Source organism: Papaver somniferum, chromosome 4 (assembly GCF_003573695.1).
Source record: "Papaver somniferum cultivar HN1 chromosome 4, ASM357369v1, whole genome shotgun sequence".
Lineage (NCBI taxonomy): Eukaryota > Viridiplantae > Streptophyta > Magnoliopsida > Ranunculales > Papaveraceae > Papaver > Papaver somniferum.
In genome coordinates, this window is record NC_039361.1 from 54,885,839 (window position 1) to 54,903,337 (window position 17,499).

The following is a 17,499-nucleotide window of genomic DNA, read 5'->3' on the forward strand; positions in this document are numbered from 1 at the left end:
AACATGGGATAGGACACGTTGCAGTTGTCAAAAATTAAATATTCTCTGAAAAATTCTTGGGCAGACACGTGACCAAATTTGGGCGGGATTTTGGGCGGGAAAGTGGAATATTCTGATTGGTCTAAGCAAAAGCATACGGATTGGCAAAGAAACACAATTTTTGACAAACAAACACAAAATTCCCACCGTTAGATTTAGTAGCAGTTGCTTCCCCTAACTTTGGTACGTTGGATTAGACAAAATTACAACAAAAAAAATTTGGTGGTAACACTCTAAGTAACATAGATATAACCTGGCTCCGAGCACGAAACCTGGCGGTAACTGGTAAGTGGACTATTCTAAGTCAGAGACTTCGTAAAAACGATGAATCCGTCTATCTATAAATAATATCGGTGCCATTAGAATATTCCTCCAACCCTTAAACCTGTCCGGTTTTGGCAACTTCGAGACATAACATGGCTCCGAGATCGAAACCTGGCGATGAGTGGACTACTCTAAGTCGGGGACTTCGTAAGAACGATGAATCTGTCGATTCATAGGTAAAATGCTTTCATAATATTCCTCCAACCATTAAACCTGTCCGGTTTTGGCAACTTCGAGACATAACATGGCTCCGAGATCGAAACCTGGCGATAAGTGGACTACTCTAAGTCGGGGACTTCGTAAGAACGATGAATCTGTCGATTCATAGGTAAGATGCTTTCATAATATTCCTCCAACCCTTAAACCTGACCGGTTTTGGAAACTTCGAGACATAACATGGCTCCGAGATCGAAACCTGGCGATGAGTGGACTACTCTAAGTCGGGGACTTCGTAAGAACGATGAATCTGTCGATTCACAGGTAAGATGCTTTCATAATATTCCTCCAACCCTTAAACCTGACCGGTTTTGGCAACTTCGAGACATAACATGGCTCCGAGATCGAAACCTGGCGATGAGTGGACTACTCTAAGTCGGGGACTTCGTAAGAACGATGAATCTGTCGATTCATAGGTAAGATGCTTTCATAATATTCCTCCAACCCTTAAACCTGACCGGTTTTGGCAACTTCGAGACATAACTTGGCTCCGAGATCGAAACCTGGCGATGAGTGGACTACTCTAAGTCGGGGACTTCGTAAGAACGATGAATCTGTCGATTCATAGGTAAGATGCTTTCATAATATTCCTCCAACCCTTAAACCTGACCGGTTTTGGCAACTTCGAGACATAACATGGCTCCGAGATCGAAACCTGGCGATGAGTGGACTACTCTAAGTCGGGGACTTCGTAAGAACGATGAATCTGTCGATTCATAGGTAAGATACTTTCATAATATTCCTCCAACCCTTAAACCTGACCGGTTTTGGCAACTTCGAGACATAACATGGCTCCGAGATCGAAACCTGGCGATGAGTGGACTACTCTAAGTCGGGGACTTCGTAAGAACGATGAATCTGTCGATTCATAGGTAAGATGCTTTCATAATATTCCTCCAACCCTTAAACCTGACCGGTTTTTGCAACTTCGAGACATAACATGGCTCCGAGATCGAAACCTGGCGATGAGTGGACTACTCTAAGTCGGGGACTTCGTAAGAACGATGAATCTGTCGATTCATAGGTAAGATGCTTTCATAATATTCTTCCAACCCTTAAACCTGACCGGTTTTGGCAACTTCGAGACATAACATGGCTCCGAGATCGAAACCTGGCGATGAGTGGACTACTCTAAGTCGGGGACTTCGTAAGAACGATGAATCTGTCGATTCATAGGTAAGATGCTTTCATAATATTCCTCCAACCATTAAACCTGTCCGGTTTTGGCAACTTCGAGACATAACATGGCTCCGAGATCGAAACCTGGCGATGAGTGGACTACTCTAAGTCGGGGACTTCGTAAGAACGATGAATCTGTCGATTCACAGGTAAGATGCTTTCATAATATTCCTCCAACCATTAAACCTGTCCGGTTTTGGCAACTTCGAGACATAACATGGCTCCAAGATCGAAACCTGGCGATGAGTGGACTACTCTAAGTCGGGGACTTCGTAAGAATGATGAATCTGTCGATTCATAGGTAAGATGCTTTCATAATATTCCTCCAACCATTAAACCTGTCCGGTTTTGGCAACTTCGAGACATAACATGGCTCCGAGATCGAAACCTGGCGATGAGTGGACTACTCTAAGTCGGGGACTTCGTAAGAACGATGAATCTGTCGATTCACAGGTAAGATGCTTTCATAATATTCCTCCAACCCTTAAACCTGACCGGTTTTGGCAACTTCGAGACATAACATGGCTCCGAGATCGAAACCTGGCGATGAGTGGACTACTCTAAGTCGGGGACTTCGTAAGAACGATGAATCTGTCGATTCATAGGTAAGATGCTTTCATAATATTCCTCCAACCCTTAAACCTGACCGGTTTTGGCAACTTCGAGACATAACTTGGCTCCGAGATCGAAACCTGGCGATGAGTGGACTACTCTAAGTCGGGGACTTCGTAAGAACGATGAATCTGTCGATTCATAGGTAAGATGCTTTCATAATATTCCTCCAACCCTTAAACCTGACCGGTTTTGGCAACTTCGAGACATAACATGGCTCCGAGATCGAAACCTGGCGATGAGTGGACTACTCTAAGTCGGGGACTTCGTAAGAACGATGAATCTGTCGATTCATAGGTAAGATACTTTCATAATATTCCTCCAACCCTTAAACCTGACCGGTTTTGGCAACTTCGAGACATAACATGGCTCCGAGATCGAAACCTGGCGATGAGTGGACTACTCTAAGTCGGGGACTTCGTAAGAACGATGAATCTGTCGATTCATAGGTAAGATGCTTTCATAATATTCCTCCAACCCTTAAACCTGACCGGTTTTGGCAACTTCGAGACATAACATGGCTCCGAGATCGTAACCTGGCGATGAGTGGACTACTCTAAGTCGGGGACTTCGTAAGAACGATGAATCTGTCGATTCATAGGTAAGATGCTTTCATAATATTCCTCCAACCCTTAAACCTGACCGGTTTTGGAAACTTCGAGACATAACATGGCTCCGAGATCGAAACCTGGCGATGAGTGGACTACTCTAAGTCGGGGACTTCGTAAGAACGATGAATCTGTCGATTCATAGGTAAGATGCTTTCATAATATTCCTCCAACCTTTAAACCTGACCGGTTTTGGCAACTTCGAGACATAACATGGCTCCGAGATCGAAACCTGGCGATGAGTGGACTACTCTAAGTCGGGGACTTCGTAAGAACGATGAATCTGTCGATTCATAGGTAAGATGCTTTCATAATATTCCTCCAACCCTTAAACCTCACCGGTTTTGGCAACTTCGAGACATAACATGGCTCCGAGATCGAAACCTGGCGGTGAGTGGACTACTCTAACTCGGAGACTTCATAAGAACGATGAATTTGTCGATTCATAGGTAAGATGCTTTCATAATATTCCTCCAACCCTTAAACCTGACCGGTTTTGGCAACTTCGAGACATAACATGGCTCCGAGATCGAAACCTGGCGGTGAGTGGACTACTCTAAGTCGGGAACTTCGTAAGAACGATGAATCTATCGATTCATAGGTAATATGCTTTCATAATATTCCTCCAACCCTTAAACCTGACCGGTTTTGGCAACTTCGAGACATAACATGGCTCCGAGATCGAAACCTGGCGGTGAGTGGACTACTCTAACTCAGAGACTTCATAAGAACGATGAATCTGTCGATTCATAGGTAAGATGCTTTCATAATATTCCTCCAACCCTTAAACCTGACCGGTTTTGGCAACTTCGAGACATAACATGGCTCCGAGATCGAAACCTGGCGGTGAGTGGACTACTCTAACTCGGAGACTTCATAAGAACGATGAATTTGTCGATTCATAGGTAAGATGCTTTCATAATATTCCTCCAACCCTTACACCTGACCGGTTTTGGCAACTTCGAGACATAACATGGCTCCGAGATCGAAACCTGGCGATGAGTGGACTACTCTAAGTCGGGGACTTCGTAAGAACGATGAATCTGTCGATTCATAGGTAAGATGCTTTCATAATATTCCTCCAACCATTAAACCTGTCCGGTTTTGGCAACTTCGAGACATAACCTGGCTCCGAGATCGAAACCTGGCGATGAGTGGACTACTCTAAGTCGGGGACTTCGTAAGAACGATGAATCTGTCGATTCATAGGTAAGATGCTTTCATAATATTCCTCCAACCCTTAAACCTGACCGGTTTTGGAAACTTCGAGACATAACATGGCTCCGAGATCGAAACCTGGCGATAAGTGGACTACTCTAAGTCGGGGACTTCGTAAGAAAGATGAATCTGTCGATTCACAGGTAAGATGCTTTCATAATATTCCTCCAACCCTTAAACCTGACCGGTTTTGGCAACTTCGAGACATAACATGGCTCCGAGATCGAAACCTGGCGATGAGTGGACTACTCTAAGTCGGGGACTTCGTAAGAACGATGAATATCATCATATCATAACCACCCATTCATTTAATTTTTAATTCTATTTTATCTACAGCCGTTAAGTTTTTTTTTTTTTTTTTTTGTTTAACATCATTCTCATTTCTATTCCTTCCTTATCCTTTTCTTTTTTTTCCCTCAACTGCATCTCCCCAGTGTGTTCGATGGAGAAACTTCACCTCAAACCATCATTATTCAAACCAACATCACTCAAACCACTTTGGTACAGCAGCACCTCCATAACTCAAACCACTGGCAACTTCATTGTCTACGACTCCAACAGCTCCGTTCATTACCATCGTTTTTAACTTCATCGATCTCAGGAGATTACTTCACCAACTTCATCATCACCACACAATGTTGAAGATCGATCTGTAACCCATATCTCGACTAACCACTTCCACCAATTTCCCGAAGTTGAAGATCGATCTGTAACCAAAGCTCAATTTAGGGTATATTGTTTTTTTGATTTTTGAATTAGTTTTTTTTCAGTGACTTTTTTGCATTAAAATTTGAATTAGGTTTTTTGATAATCAACACAGAACAATATGGGTTTGGTTTAAAATTTCATTAAAATCAACAATATGGGTAGTTTGTTCCTTTCTTATGATATTGATTTCATCAAAATCAACAATATGGGTAGTTTCTCCTTCAGTCTCTTTTTATTTTTTCTGCAGTCATGTTGATTTTTTTCTTTTAATGTCGAAGGTGCATCATAGACGTTGCAGTCTTCTTATCTTGCTTTGTTGAAAATGTTTTGTTTGCTTTGTCTAATATTCAGTAAATCATAATCATGATTCAGAAATTGGCTCATTAAGTTTGTTGGGTATGTTTCGATTGGGTTCATTGGCCAAGGTTAATATGTTGTTCACTGTAGAATATTACATTCTTTACATTGGTTTTCCCTTTTTTATTGTGTTATTCCGTGATTAATTATTTTGTCGTTCTTTCATGTAGGGGTGATCTTCCATATCAGGAGGCCTTGAAGAATTTCATAGATACCGTTTGTCAGAGACTTGGAAATCCTTCTGAATTCAGTTGTCCTTGTGTTGATTGTAAGAATCTCACTTTCCCACTTCCTCCGAAAGAAGTGCATCTTCACTTGCTGAAACGAGGTTGGGATCCTACATACACTGAGTGGGTTTTTCACGGGGAGACTATGCACACTTCTACTGATGTACACCAAGAGGGAGCAACAAGGGGATCATATCATATAGATGCTGCTGTTGAAGCTGATGCACATATCGATCAGGGACATGAACCTGTGCAAGATGAGGGTTTGGAAAACCATGTGGAAGAGGCGGACCCACCGTTATATCCTAATTGTAAAACACACACAAAGTTATCCATCACTGTTGAATTGTATAGGCACAAGACAGTAAATGGTTTATCTAGGAAATCTTTTGACGAACTTCTCAAGACAATCGGTTCCTTGTTGCCGCCAGATCATTGTCTTCCTTGCTCAACATATGAAGTGAAAAAGCTCCTGAAATCTTATCAATTGACTTACCAGAAAATACATGCTTGTATTAATGATTGTTGTTTGTTTAGAAAAGATATGAAAGATGCAGACGAGTGTCCTAAATGTCATTATTCTAGGTGGAAGGCAGACACATCTAACATGGACGATGCTGAAATGATAGACAAGCCGCAAAAGAAGATACCGGTGAAGGTGCTTAGGTACTTCCCCGTTGTGCCGAGATTGAGAAGATTGTTTCAATCAGCAGCACTGGCTGAGCAGTTGATATGGCACGCGACGAACAAGAGTAAGGATGGGAAGATGCGTCATCCAACAGATTCTTTGGCTTGGAAGCACATAGACACAAAGTATCCCGAGTTTGCTTCAGATCCCCGTAATTTGCGTCTTGGGCTTGCTGCTGATGGATTTAATCCATTTGGTGATCTTTCCGCAGCCCACAGTTGTTGGCCAGTGATGCTCGTGGTTTATAATTTGCCCCCTCAATTGGGTATGCAAGGTGACAACATAATTCTGAGCATGCTGATTCCAGGAAAAAAACAACCGGGTAATGACATTGATGTATACTTGCAGCCCTTGATTGATGATCTTTTTGAGTTGTGGGAGAAAGGGGTGCAGGTATATGATTCGTTTACTAAAACAGATTTTAACTTGAAGGCGTTATTAATGTGGACAATAAACGATTTCCCTGCATATGGTAATTTATCTGGATGTACGTATAAAGGGAAGGCAGCCTGTCCTCTTTGCGGTGAAAATACACTTTCAAACTGGTTGGCATTTAGTCGTAAAACTGTCTACTTGAATCATATGAGATTTCTTCGTCATAATCATCCTCTTCGGCAGAAAAAAGACTGGTTTAATGGAGAGATTGAGAGGAAGGAAAAGCCACCTGTTATGTCTGGTGCTGCGGCACTTGAATGTCAGAATAGTATTACAAATGATTTTGGGAAAGCGGAGAAGAACGAGGAGGAGATAAGGAAAAAGAAAGAGCAAAAGAAGAAGAATAAGGGCAAGAGTAGTGCGGCAGCAAGTGCAAATGTGGGTAATTATAAATGTGGGAAGAGGAAAAGGGATGTTGTTGCTGATGCGGCTATTTCTGGTGCAAATGATGATGAAACTGAACTTCGGGTGTTTAACAAACGGTCAATATTCTTCGACTTGCCTTACTGGAAGGTTAGTTCCATAACTTCAAACTTACTTGTTAATATTTGGCTATGGGTTCTTCTGCTTTGCACCATGTTAGCCTCTAAAATTCACATTATCAACAAATGCAATCTAAATGGCACACTCGTTCTTTTGATATAGTGTTTGGGAAGTATAATGCATCTGAGTACTTTTCCCAATGTGATAAAGCATCGGCAGCATCAGTTTGATTGCACCATAATTGACACATAATAGTATATTTTCAGTATAATGAGCATTTTGTTTGTGTTTTTTCCAGCATGACATTATAATAGAATTAATTACTTACCTAAGATTCGACAGCATGACATTATAACTTTCACATAGATTAAATGTCTGATCTTTTATTTCTTTATAGAATTAATTACTAATGTTGGGTTTTTCCATCTTCCTAGGATTTATTACTACGGCACAATATTGATGTTATGCATACAGAAAAAAATGTTTGCGAGAGTATTATTGGTACCATATTGAATATAAAGTCCAAAACAAAAGACGGTCTAAAGTCCCGCAATGATCTGAAGAGTATGGGAATAAGACCAGAATTACATCCAGTAGAGATAAATGGAAAAACGATCCTTCCACCAGCACCATATTGTTTAAATGACAAGGAAAAGGCTATATTGTATAATAGTATGAGAAATTTAAAGGTTTTATATGGTTTTAGTTCTGATCTTAGAAAGCATTTCTCAAAAGATGGTTGCTTAGGTGTTCTTAAGGCTCATGATTACCATGTTCTTATGCAACAAATATTACCCGTTGCTTTGCAAGGACTTTTACCTGTAGGGCCAAGGGAGGCAATTTTCAGGTTATGTTCTTATTTTCACGAAATATGCCAAAGGGCAGTTGATCTCCATAGATTAATAGAACTTGAAGTAGAAGTTGCTGAGACTTTGTGTATGTTTGAGAGGTACTTCCCTCCGTCACTTTTTGATGTCATGATGCACTTGACAATTCACCTAGCTCGAGAAGTGCGATTATGTGGACCTGTACAATATCGTTGGATGTATCCATTTGAAAGGTATGCCAATTTAATTTATATTACTTCTGTTTTTTGGTTTTGTGTAGAAAGTTATGCCCTTTGTATCTTAGAGATACTAATATTTAATTAACTAGTAACTGTTGCATACTCGACTTTCCTAGGTATATGAAGACATTCAAAGAATATGTAAAGAATTATGCACAACCTGAAGCTTGTATAGCCGAGTGTTATCTTGGAATGGAGAGTGTTAGGTATTTTGATATTCGTAAGGCCCAAGCAGCTGAAACAGGAGTAGAGAAAAGGCGTAACGAAAACACTCAAAATGGTTCCACACCGGCAGCACGTCCTCTTTCTAAAGGTGTCCAAGTGCGTATGGATAGTGAGAAGTTAAAGATAGCTCACAGATATGTGCTTTTTAACACACCCGAAATTGACCCATATATGATGTAAGTATGATGTTCCCGTTTATTAAAATGGTCTGTCAATTAATACTTCATTTTCTAATTTTAATTTTGTCTTAGAATGCATATGGACGAGTTAAAATCTCCTGCTGGGAGGGCAATTACTAGTGAAGACCAACTCAATTCCATACAGTCTGACACATTTGCATATTGGTTTCAACAAAAGGTATGTTTAGTCCACTCTTAGTCAGATTATGCATCTTAGTATAGTTTAAACACTTGGACATTTTGCTGCTGCGGAAAACTACTACAAAAAACACAAATGCGTGTGATTTTGTTTCATTCTATCACATAGAACAATCCATGTTCGGCACACCATCATATAAATCTAACTTCTTATTCTTAGATAACAAATTTAGTTATATTCTTATGTTCTGAGATTATACATTTGTAGGTTAAGATGCAAATTGAACAAGGCATGCCAATATCACACACGGTAGAATGGTTTTCATATGGGCCCTTGGAAAACTGCATATCATATAAAGGCTTGCTTATCAATAACACTAGGTTTATTACGAAGGATGTTAAGAGAGTCACACAAAACAGTGGAGTTTCAATTGAATCAACAACCTTAGTTGCAGGATTGTCAGAAACTAGTGGGTTCTATGGTGTTTTAGAAGAAATTCTATTGTTGGACTACAATCATATGTTTCAAATTCCAATATTCATTGGGCTCACACCAATTTTGGTGTGAAGGTAGAAGATGGCTTTACATTAGTCAATTTAAAGCAGCATAAGAACCAATACTGTAACGATCCATTCATTTTAGCAAAGCAAGCGCGACAAGTTTTCTATTCTCGAGAGTCAAATACATCTAACTGGTATGTGATGGTGAAACCACCGCCCAGGGGTTTCCATGAATTAGAGGAATACAATGAAAAGCATGACACAATTTTCCAACCAGTGGATATTTCAACTCTTGGTTTCCAAATGGATGACGAGAACGAGAGTTACTTAAGAGAAGATGGGGAATATACCATAGTGGTTCCGACAAAGAAGAAGAACAAAAAGAAGAAGAAAAAGAAGTTCACAAGTTAGATCAGTAGTTTATTGTTTTTACGGTATTGTATTCTTACTTTAGCAATATTTGGTGTTATTTGCCTTCTCAGTAATCTACTTCAACTGCTATTCTCAAGTTTCTTGCTACAGCTGAGTGTGTAGTTCTGTATGAGTTTCCTGCTATTCTCAAGTTTCTTGCTACAGCTGAGTGTTAGTTCTGTATTGGCTTGTGTATTTATCACTTATCAAACTCTATGTTCTATTGTTGGTAATTCAGGGCTGCTTTTGTTATCATCATTTGTGTGTGAATATCGGTTTGAAGATGGTAATGTTTTTCAGAATATTTGTTTGTTTGATGGTATACTTTTGCCATAATTCCCCAGTTGCATGCTTTGCTTAAAGCGGGTGGTCTTATAGAATGTATGTGATTATTTACAGAGAAGAATGTATATGGTTACAGAGAATGCTTCGCGCTCTTTGTGGCTCAGTCGGCTTTGCGCATTATATTTTGTTTTACAACGCTTATGAAGGGTTGTCATAATAGTATATTAAAGAACCACCAACTTTACAGAACTTGTGATAGTGTAGGTATGGTTAGTGGTGTAGACTTCCATATAGGAGGCTCAGGGTCGAATCCCCCAAACCTAATTTTTTCCCACATTCTATATTTTAACTTCAACAACACTTATAAGTGTCGTTATACGTTTCTATTAAAAAAAAAAGAAAAAACCCAAACTTGTGAACTGTAAGGATGGTTGATGAGCTATACATCCATGCATTAGGTTCATGTTCGAATCTCCCCTCTAACGTATTTTTCATTATCATATTTTTGTGTTCTTCAACAACACTTGTGAGAATTGTGATACGCTAAGTCACTACACTTATGAAACAAAGTTGTTATATCTAAATGTCGTCACAACAGTTTTGCTAAAGGAGTTGTCGTTTGTTTTCTTAGCGCAACCCCTTGTTCCTAAGGGTTGGTAGTGATGATATACGACAACTCTTTCTTTGAAACCAGTTGTAAAACATAGGACTTTCTACGATGTATAGCGAAGTGTTGTAAATCTCCAGTTGTAGATGTATATTTTTCCCGTAGTGGCCCTCGGTAAGAATTGATTTGCAAAGTTTTGTAGACACGTCAACAATTGTTGTTCAGTACTTTTACAGGGTTAATTCTTTCAAGGAATTGGGTATAGAATGGCCACATCTCGCATTGGGTTACTGAGCATTCCGTCCTATACAGAGTTTAACATTAATTCTGTAACGGAGGGAAGTGTTTTGGCCAAGTTACAGATGCTTGGGAAATATTTGTTGACACGAATATTGTTTCCAAGGTTATAGTGAAAGTGATATAATCTTAATTATTGCTCCTCAGTATGGTTAGGATAAATAACGATATCATATTTAATCACAAATTAGAGAATAAGTTGCGCCACTCAGCCTAGAATTCTTCTTCTTCTTCTTCTTCTTCTTCTTCTTCTTCTTCTTCTTCTTCTTCTTCTTCTTCTTCTTCTTCTTCTTTGTTATCCTATTTTATTGACCAGACCATCCTGTCTGTTTCGCCTTGCAGGTTCCCGCTTCACTTTGAAGTCGAAGACAACAGTAGCACCACAGTCTTTGCTGCTTTGGATAGTGAGATCCAGAAGTTGGTCCAGCACACCTCATCTGAGCTTATAGGCATGTCGTTAATCCAATGTATTGTTCTACATTGCCTCTTTTTTTTTCACTTTACAGCATAGCTTGATTAATTTTAAGCCAATGATCCCAAAACCAATAAACTCATGCAGTATAATTTTTATTGAGATAGGACATATTACGCAAGCATAGAGTCACAAATGAAGAGTTTTGATATTACTGTATGAATGGGTCGGCGTTAATCTCATGTATTGTTCTGCAATGTTACTCACTCCACAGTATAGACAACGACGACGTAACAAGTCGCTAATCTCATGTATCGCCTTTTCTCACTTCACAGCATGTTAAAAAAAAATCATTAATCTCATGTATTCTTCAGCATCGCCGACGGAACAACTCCTTTCAATGACTTCCATTTGTTTCCTGGGGGTCTGACTCTGGTTGTATATGTTTGGATTGGGATGGGAACGTATTATTTGACCCCTTCAATGGGGGTCTGACTCTGGTTGTTTATACTACCTGAATTTGCATCATTTTCCATTTGCATAGAGATATACTTATTTAGATGGAAACTGGCAAATATCCGATCTCCAGAGATTGAATGGAAAAACACCAATTAATTATACTACTTAATAGATTGAAAAGAGTTATATGATCATTACCAGAAAATTTAGAGACGGTCATAAAACTTGAATGTTATCATCGATTCAAATCATCTAGCTTGCCATTGGATCCTAATTATCTTTTCGGCGAGATAAGGCTCAATGTGATGATCCACACAACCTTGAATCTCAATAGTGTAATCCCGATTATAATACTAACCCATCATTATATCCTCGCCGAGGGCGAAGTCAACCCGTTGTAAGGTTGTGCATTTGCATCCCTGCCCAGCTGGCTCCAAAGTCTAATTTAAACCAATTAATTTTTTTTTTGTTATTTACAAGTCTAATTTTGCTTATTTGCATCTCCTAAAAAAAATTTGTAACTCCGAAGTAAACTTTAATGTTTGTTTAAGGGTTTTGTAGTTTTTGGTGACTAATTTTTGTAGGTGAGGTTTTATAGCTTTTGATGACCAAATCCTGAACCGGCAAGGGTCATATCCTAGTTTATATACGTATACAAAATACAGAATGTGTAGGGATGCAGATGCAGATGTTGAATTTGAAATCCGTTATTATTTGGATTATGCGGATGAGGTAAAAACCGGTACATACCGGTCCATGCTCACCCCTACGCTTTTTCTAATAAAAAAACAATTGGGTCCAAGGGAGAAAACTGAGAAGCCCGTAAAGAAAATATAAGGTGAACGGGCCAGTTCTACATTTGTGTTCTGAACGCCGATGCATATCGACACGACAGTCACAGATGAAGAGGAGGCGGGAAATAGAGAAAGAGATTGAAGAAGAGGGATAACAATATAACATGGACGCCGATGATGCTTGGGAAGCTCTAGATGTCGATGATTCTGATCTTGTTTCTCTTCTAAGACCTTCCACTCTTCTTCCTTGCAAACGCCCTCTTCCTCCTCCTCCTTCACAACAAAACCCTAACAAGACTAGAGACAACACTATCTTTCCCTCTCTTCGACCATGCTCTCAACCCCAAACCCAGAAAAGGGATGATCTTCCATCGACTAGTAATCGTCGTCTAATTCCGGGTCCAGCCGGGTTACTCCAGGCTACTATGTATCGAAAAGCTAGGGATAATCGAAGTGGGGAAGATCAAATTCCGACTCAGGAATTTATAAGAAGGATGAATGGAGAAGAAGATGAGGGTGAAAATGATCCTGATTTCAAACGAAACCCATGGCTTTGTGCTGTTGAATTCGATGTGGGTTTTGAAGAGGGTAAATCAAACTTGGGTTCAATCAAGAATTGTTTAAGCAACAGAAGAGTTTCTTTGGTAATTCTCTTGTGATTTTGTGGTCTAAATTTTAATCATTTTAAGCAGTAATTGTAAGACGACCCACATTTGGTTTTGTATTGTTGGTTGTGAATCTAACGTTTTCTTGATGGATGATTAGGTTATTGCGATGGTTAAATCCTGTAAACCCAATGGTCTTGGTGATATAAGTTTAACCCTAAAGGTGGTATATCTAATCGAATGTAATTAGAATTTGTGTTTTGATACTTTTTGAGATTTCTTTGAGATTTGTTATTGATATTAATGAATCTAATTTATGTATTTCAGGATCCTACAGGTACTATTGGTGCTAATGTCCATCGAAAAGTTACAGAAAGTGAGTATGGAAAAGATATCTCGGTTGGATCTGTATTAATTCTCAAGCAGGTATCGTGAAAGTTTTCGTCATCATTTTTTTAAGAATTGATGGTAACTAGCTGGGATTCTAACAGTTATGTGACAAATTCTTAGAAATATCATATCTACATTAGGCGACTTACTGAACCAATGTAACTGCAGATTGTTCTATTCTCGCCTTCCCATACGGGGCATTATCTCAACATCACACTCCCGAATGTGGTCAAGGTGCATTATCTTTTCTGTTAAATTAGCTGTAACGAAATTCTTGAATCAGTTTGATCTTGGAATTTAATCGGGGTGCTCCATGTTAGTGTATCAAATATGTTTATATCGCGCATATTGTTTCCAGAGTTTTCTACTGGGTTCCAGAAACATAGTAGGTTTTTTTTTCTACATGGTGGATTCTGAAATGTAGTAACCTAAGATAAGTTTGTTGATATCCTCCCCAAATTTGGGGACCATTCTTCTTTTGCAGCCTGAGTAGTTATCTTTGGTGGTTTTGTTTGTTGCTGATTAACTTAGTATTTAATATTTACAGTGTTGTTGTGTAGTCATGTAGCTGTCTGAGCACCTCTTTGCCCATGATTTGCAGAAAGCACAGTTAGTAATGTGATGGGATCGTGGGAAAAATGGATATTGTGATTGATATGAACGGATGCTCTTTGTTAGTTTCTTTTGGTAATGCACTTTAAAAAGTCTATTGCTCTAGTAGTTACCAATAATAATAACTCAATCAACTGATTTGGGTAACAGGTTATTCCCAAGGACTACGGTGGACCTCCAATAAAAGGGTTTTCAGTATCTGAAGTTAATTCTGCCTATCCCATTGGTATGTCATAATTATTTTTCTGAATTGCGGAATTTAGTATTTAACCCCCTACAAGTATTCGACTGCTACTGAAGTGTGACCCTTTCCCTCTGCTGTAAGAACTATTGATGCTGCGTGACATTGGATTGCTTGACTTTGGATCTGGGGTTGAAAAGGACATTTATTGTGAAAGTCAACTAATTGTGATGATTTTGTCTATTATCTCCTAATTACTTGGTACTTGTCACTCCCCCTTCAGATGAATGTAACAGGACTAGGTCAGAGATGGCCGATAAGGTGTCATTTGCGAGATCAGGAGCAACAGAAAGATTTACGAGTGAGGTACCTAGACAATATAGAAACAAAGAACTGTTAGTAGATGATGTTGTTGATAATAGAAGACAGCTGGAAGAAAGCATAGCAGCAAGAGGGAACTCTCAACGAGGTAGTAATTATAAATCTGCAGCAGAGATAATAACCCAATTGGTGGAGCATTCAGTAACAAATCAAGCTACACAGTTGACAGTTAGAGGGGGAGATACGGAAAATGAGGAACGTATAATGGATGTAGATGACAACTGTTCAAAAGATCGTGCTCCACTGGAAAACTTCAACTGCACAAGCAATACACTGCAGCATATGTCCACTGCAAGAGAAAGCGAGGGAAAAGCTGAATCTAAGAAGCCAACAACTTCACTCCCTGAATGGACAGATGAACAGCTTGATGAGCTTTTTAATGCCTATAGTGATGACGGTGATACCTTTCTGTAGACAGTTTATTTCCTTCGCTATTGCCATTTTTGTTTGTAAATGTATGTTTGGTTCTTTTTCTTGTTTCTGAACAACTTTAGTAGCATAAGATTGTCGCGCCAGATAATCTTGGAACTGACACTTGTGCATTTTGGCGAAATTCGCTTGTACTAGTTTTGCACATCTGAGAAAGCAACAAATGGAAATGGAAAAGAAATTCACCACTTGTTTATGGTGTTGTGCATAAACAAGTCTTGTATTTGTACGTCAGGGCCTTTACACCCTAGCTTATTAGCTTTAGAGATTGAGATATTGACATGTTTAAAGTCCAAATCTTAATCTCCGCGTTAATAGCGAAGGGAAAGTGATGCTTTATATAGAGGGCATATAACTTGGATAGTTTCAGAAGCAAACATATACTAAGAAGCTCTATGGACCAATGTTGTAAAAAGAGGTCTGTCGAGGAAATAAGTTAAGTTTCGTTGTCACCATGAAGCTGTGCTTTCCTACAAAAAGTATCATATTTGAAAACTTTTAACGTGCTAGGAATCTTGGATATGGTTAAATATAGTTTCCTTCACAAGAGAGTTTCCTTTTACTCGGTTTTGGTTTCCACTAAAATATGACATAGCATCTCTCATATGAACTTGCAAGTATTTCTACTTAAGAACATGTAGTCTGTTTATTTTAGAATGTGGGATCATCTTGTAATACAGAAGTTCTGCAAAATATTAGATGCTTGATATCAAAGAAATTATGCGAAAAATCAGATGAACGATGAAGCGAAAAACAGTCTTCCTTTTTCTCCTGTTCTTATCAAGTGTATACATAGAAGTTGCAGGTATATTCTTTCTTTCATCCTTTACTAATTTTAGTTCCATCTTCATGGAGTACTGTTTAAGAATGTTTTTGATATTCAAACAAAATTTGACTTAAAATTGTCAGCCAAGAATCTGCACCATCGTGTTACACATCAAGATTATGAGAGCAAAAAAATGATTACCACACATATGAGAAGAGGCGGTGGTGGCGGGCACGGGGGTGGAGGCAGTCACGGAGGTAGTGGCAGTCGCGGCGGTAGCAGCAGTAGGGGTGGTGGTAGAAATCGTGGTACCGGTAGTACCATTGTGCCTCGTGGGGGTATTTATCCCTATCCTTACTATGGCAGTACTAGTAATGGAAGACATAACAACAACAGCAGCAACAGTTGTGGGGGCATCATGATCAACCACAAGGATGCTGCATTCGCGATAATTGTAGCGCTAACTGCATTGAAATACTTAAATTGGTACTGATTTCTTAAAGTTTTTAACAACCGGGATTAGTTGCAACTATTTGTAACCTTGGATGTGTCTATGTTTTAGCCGATTTTGAGAAACACTGAAGTTGATATTATTGTAAAGAATAGTTTTCAGAGTAAACTAAGAAAGTACTATTACAAGTATTTAAAGATAAACATTGGGTGTAATAATACAAGTCAAGTCAATATTGACCAGTTGACTTGACACAAACTATTCACACACTTATATCTCTAATACTCCCCCTGCAAGCTGATACTAAGAATACAGTATCAGATTGATATAAGATAAAACTAAGAAGAAATCTCTGTAAGTTGAACTGCAGAAGAAGTGACTGAAGTAGAAGAAGCAACTGAAGTAGATAAAGGAGTCCCAAGCAACTGAGATAAAAGCCTTGAAAAAGCTGGAAAACACAAGCCTTTAGTAAAGAGATCTGCCAGTTGATCTTCTGAAGAAATATGCTGCAACTTTAAGAATCCTTCCTCAACCAATTCCCTGACAGTGTGATATTGTATTTCTATGTGCTTGGTCCATTGCCAACCTCCACATGATCCTTGCCTTTGTAAGATGTAGAATTATGAAGTAAAGTCTCATCTCCAGTCATGTGTGCAGTAACACCAGAATCAGAAATCCAATGAGTAGCAGTTGAAGTAGATGGTGCAGAATGATCTTCAGTAAAAGTTGTAAAGGCTTGTTGGGAAGAAATTTCCTGAGCTTCATTAGCAGAATTAGTAAATGTTGGAGGATGATATCTGAAATAACATCTGCTAGCATAATGACCTCTCTTTCTACAAATTTGACATTCTACTGAAGAAAAATCTCTTCTAGTTCCATTTCCATTTCCCTGTCCAAATGTACCACCTTGAGACACAATATTTTGACCATTGTTATTTCTTGAATTAAAATTTCCACTATTGCTTGAACCATTGTTATTTCTTGGTTTGCTCCGACCATTACCAGAAAAGTTATTGCCACCATTTCCATTTTTTCCATAAAGAGCATGTTGAGTATCATAAGTAGTACTGGAATCTTGTTGTTGTTCAATAAGCCATTGCTCATGGGTTAATAATCTTGGTTTTAACTCTGCAAAAGTAAAAGGAGTCTCCCTGTTCTGTGCCGCAACTACAAAAGTATCAAATTCTCTGCCTAAGCCATTAAGCACATATATAAC

The 17,499-nt window shown here is 39.0% G+C and overlaps 4 protein-coding genes across 4 annotated transcripts in view; 3 read left to right on the top strand and 1 right to left on the bottom strand.

The window, feature by feature from the left end:
* Positions 1-4,773, bottom strand: part of LOC113272543 (bromodomain-containing protein DDB_G0278469-like) — an 8,411-nt gene extending 3,638 nt beyond the window's left edge. The window contains exon 1 of the mRNA XM_026522365.1: positions 4,702-4,773. Within this exon, the coding sequence (XP_026378150.1) occupies positions 4,702-4,773 (72 nt within the window). The remainder of the gene's footprint in view (positions 1-4,701) is intronic.
* Positions 4,774-4,831: 58 nt separating this feature from the next.
* LOC113272544 lies at positions 4,832-9,950 on the top strand. The gene is made up of 8 exons (XM_026522367.1): positions 4,832-4,848; positions 5,432-7,124; positions 7,529-8,154; positions 8,277-8,561; positions 8,637-8,742; positions 9,273-9,609; positions 9,726-9,785; positions 9,853-9,950. Exons 1-8 carry the CDS (start codon positions 4,832-4,834, stop codon positions 9,948-9,950), a joined length of 3,222 nt encoding a protein of 1,073 aa, XP_026378152.1.
* A 2,605-nt stretch (positions 9,951-12,555) lies between these two features.
* On the top strand, positions 12,556-15,254 carry LOC113275546. Its single transcript, XM_026525073.1, has 6 exons — positions 12,556-13,112; positions 13,234-13,296; positions 13,401-13,499; positions 13,632-13,697; positions 14,226-14,301; positions 14,540-15,254. Exons 1-6 carry the CDS (start codon positions 12,633-12,635, stop codon positions 15,049-15,051), a joined length of 1,296 nt encoding a protein of 431 aa, XP_026380858.1. The 5' UTR covers positions 12,556-12,632; the 3' UTR covers positions 15,052-15,254.
* A 480-nt stretch (positions 15,255-15,734) lies between these two features.
* Positions 15,735-16,389, top strand: LOC113273888 (eggshell protein 2A-like). Its single transcript, XM_026523469.1, has 2 exons — positions 15,735-15,871; positions 15,976-16,389. The coding sequence occupies exons 1-2, from the start codon at positions 15,808-15,810 to the stop codon at positions 16,323-16,325; spliced, it is 414 nt and encodes a 137-aa protein (XP_026379254.1). The 5' UTR covers positions 15,735-15,807; the 3' UTR covers positions 16,326-16,389.
* The last annotated feature ends 1,110 nt before the right edge of the window (positions 16,390-17,499 follow it).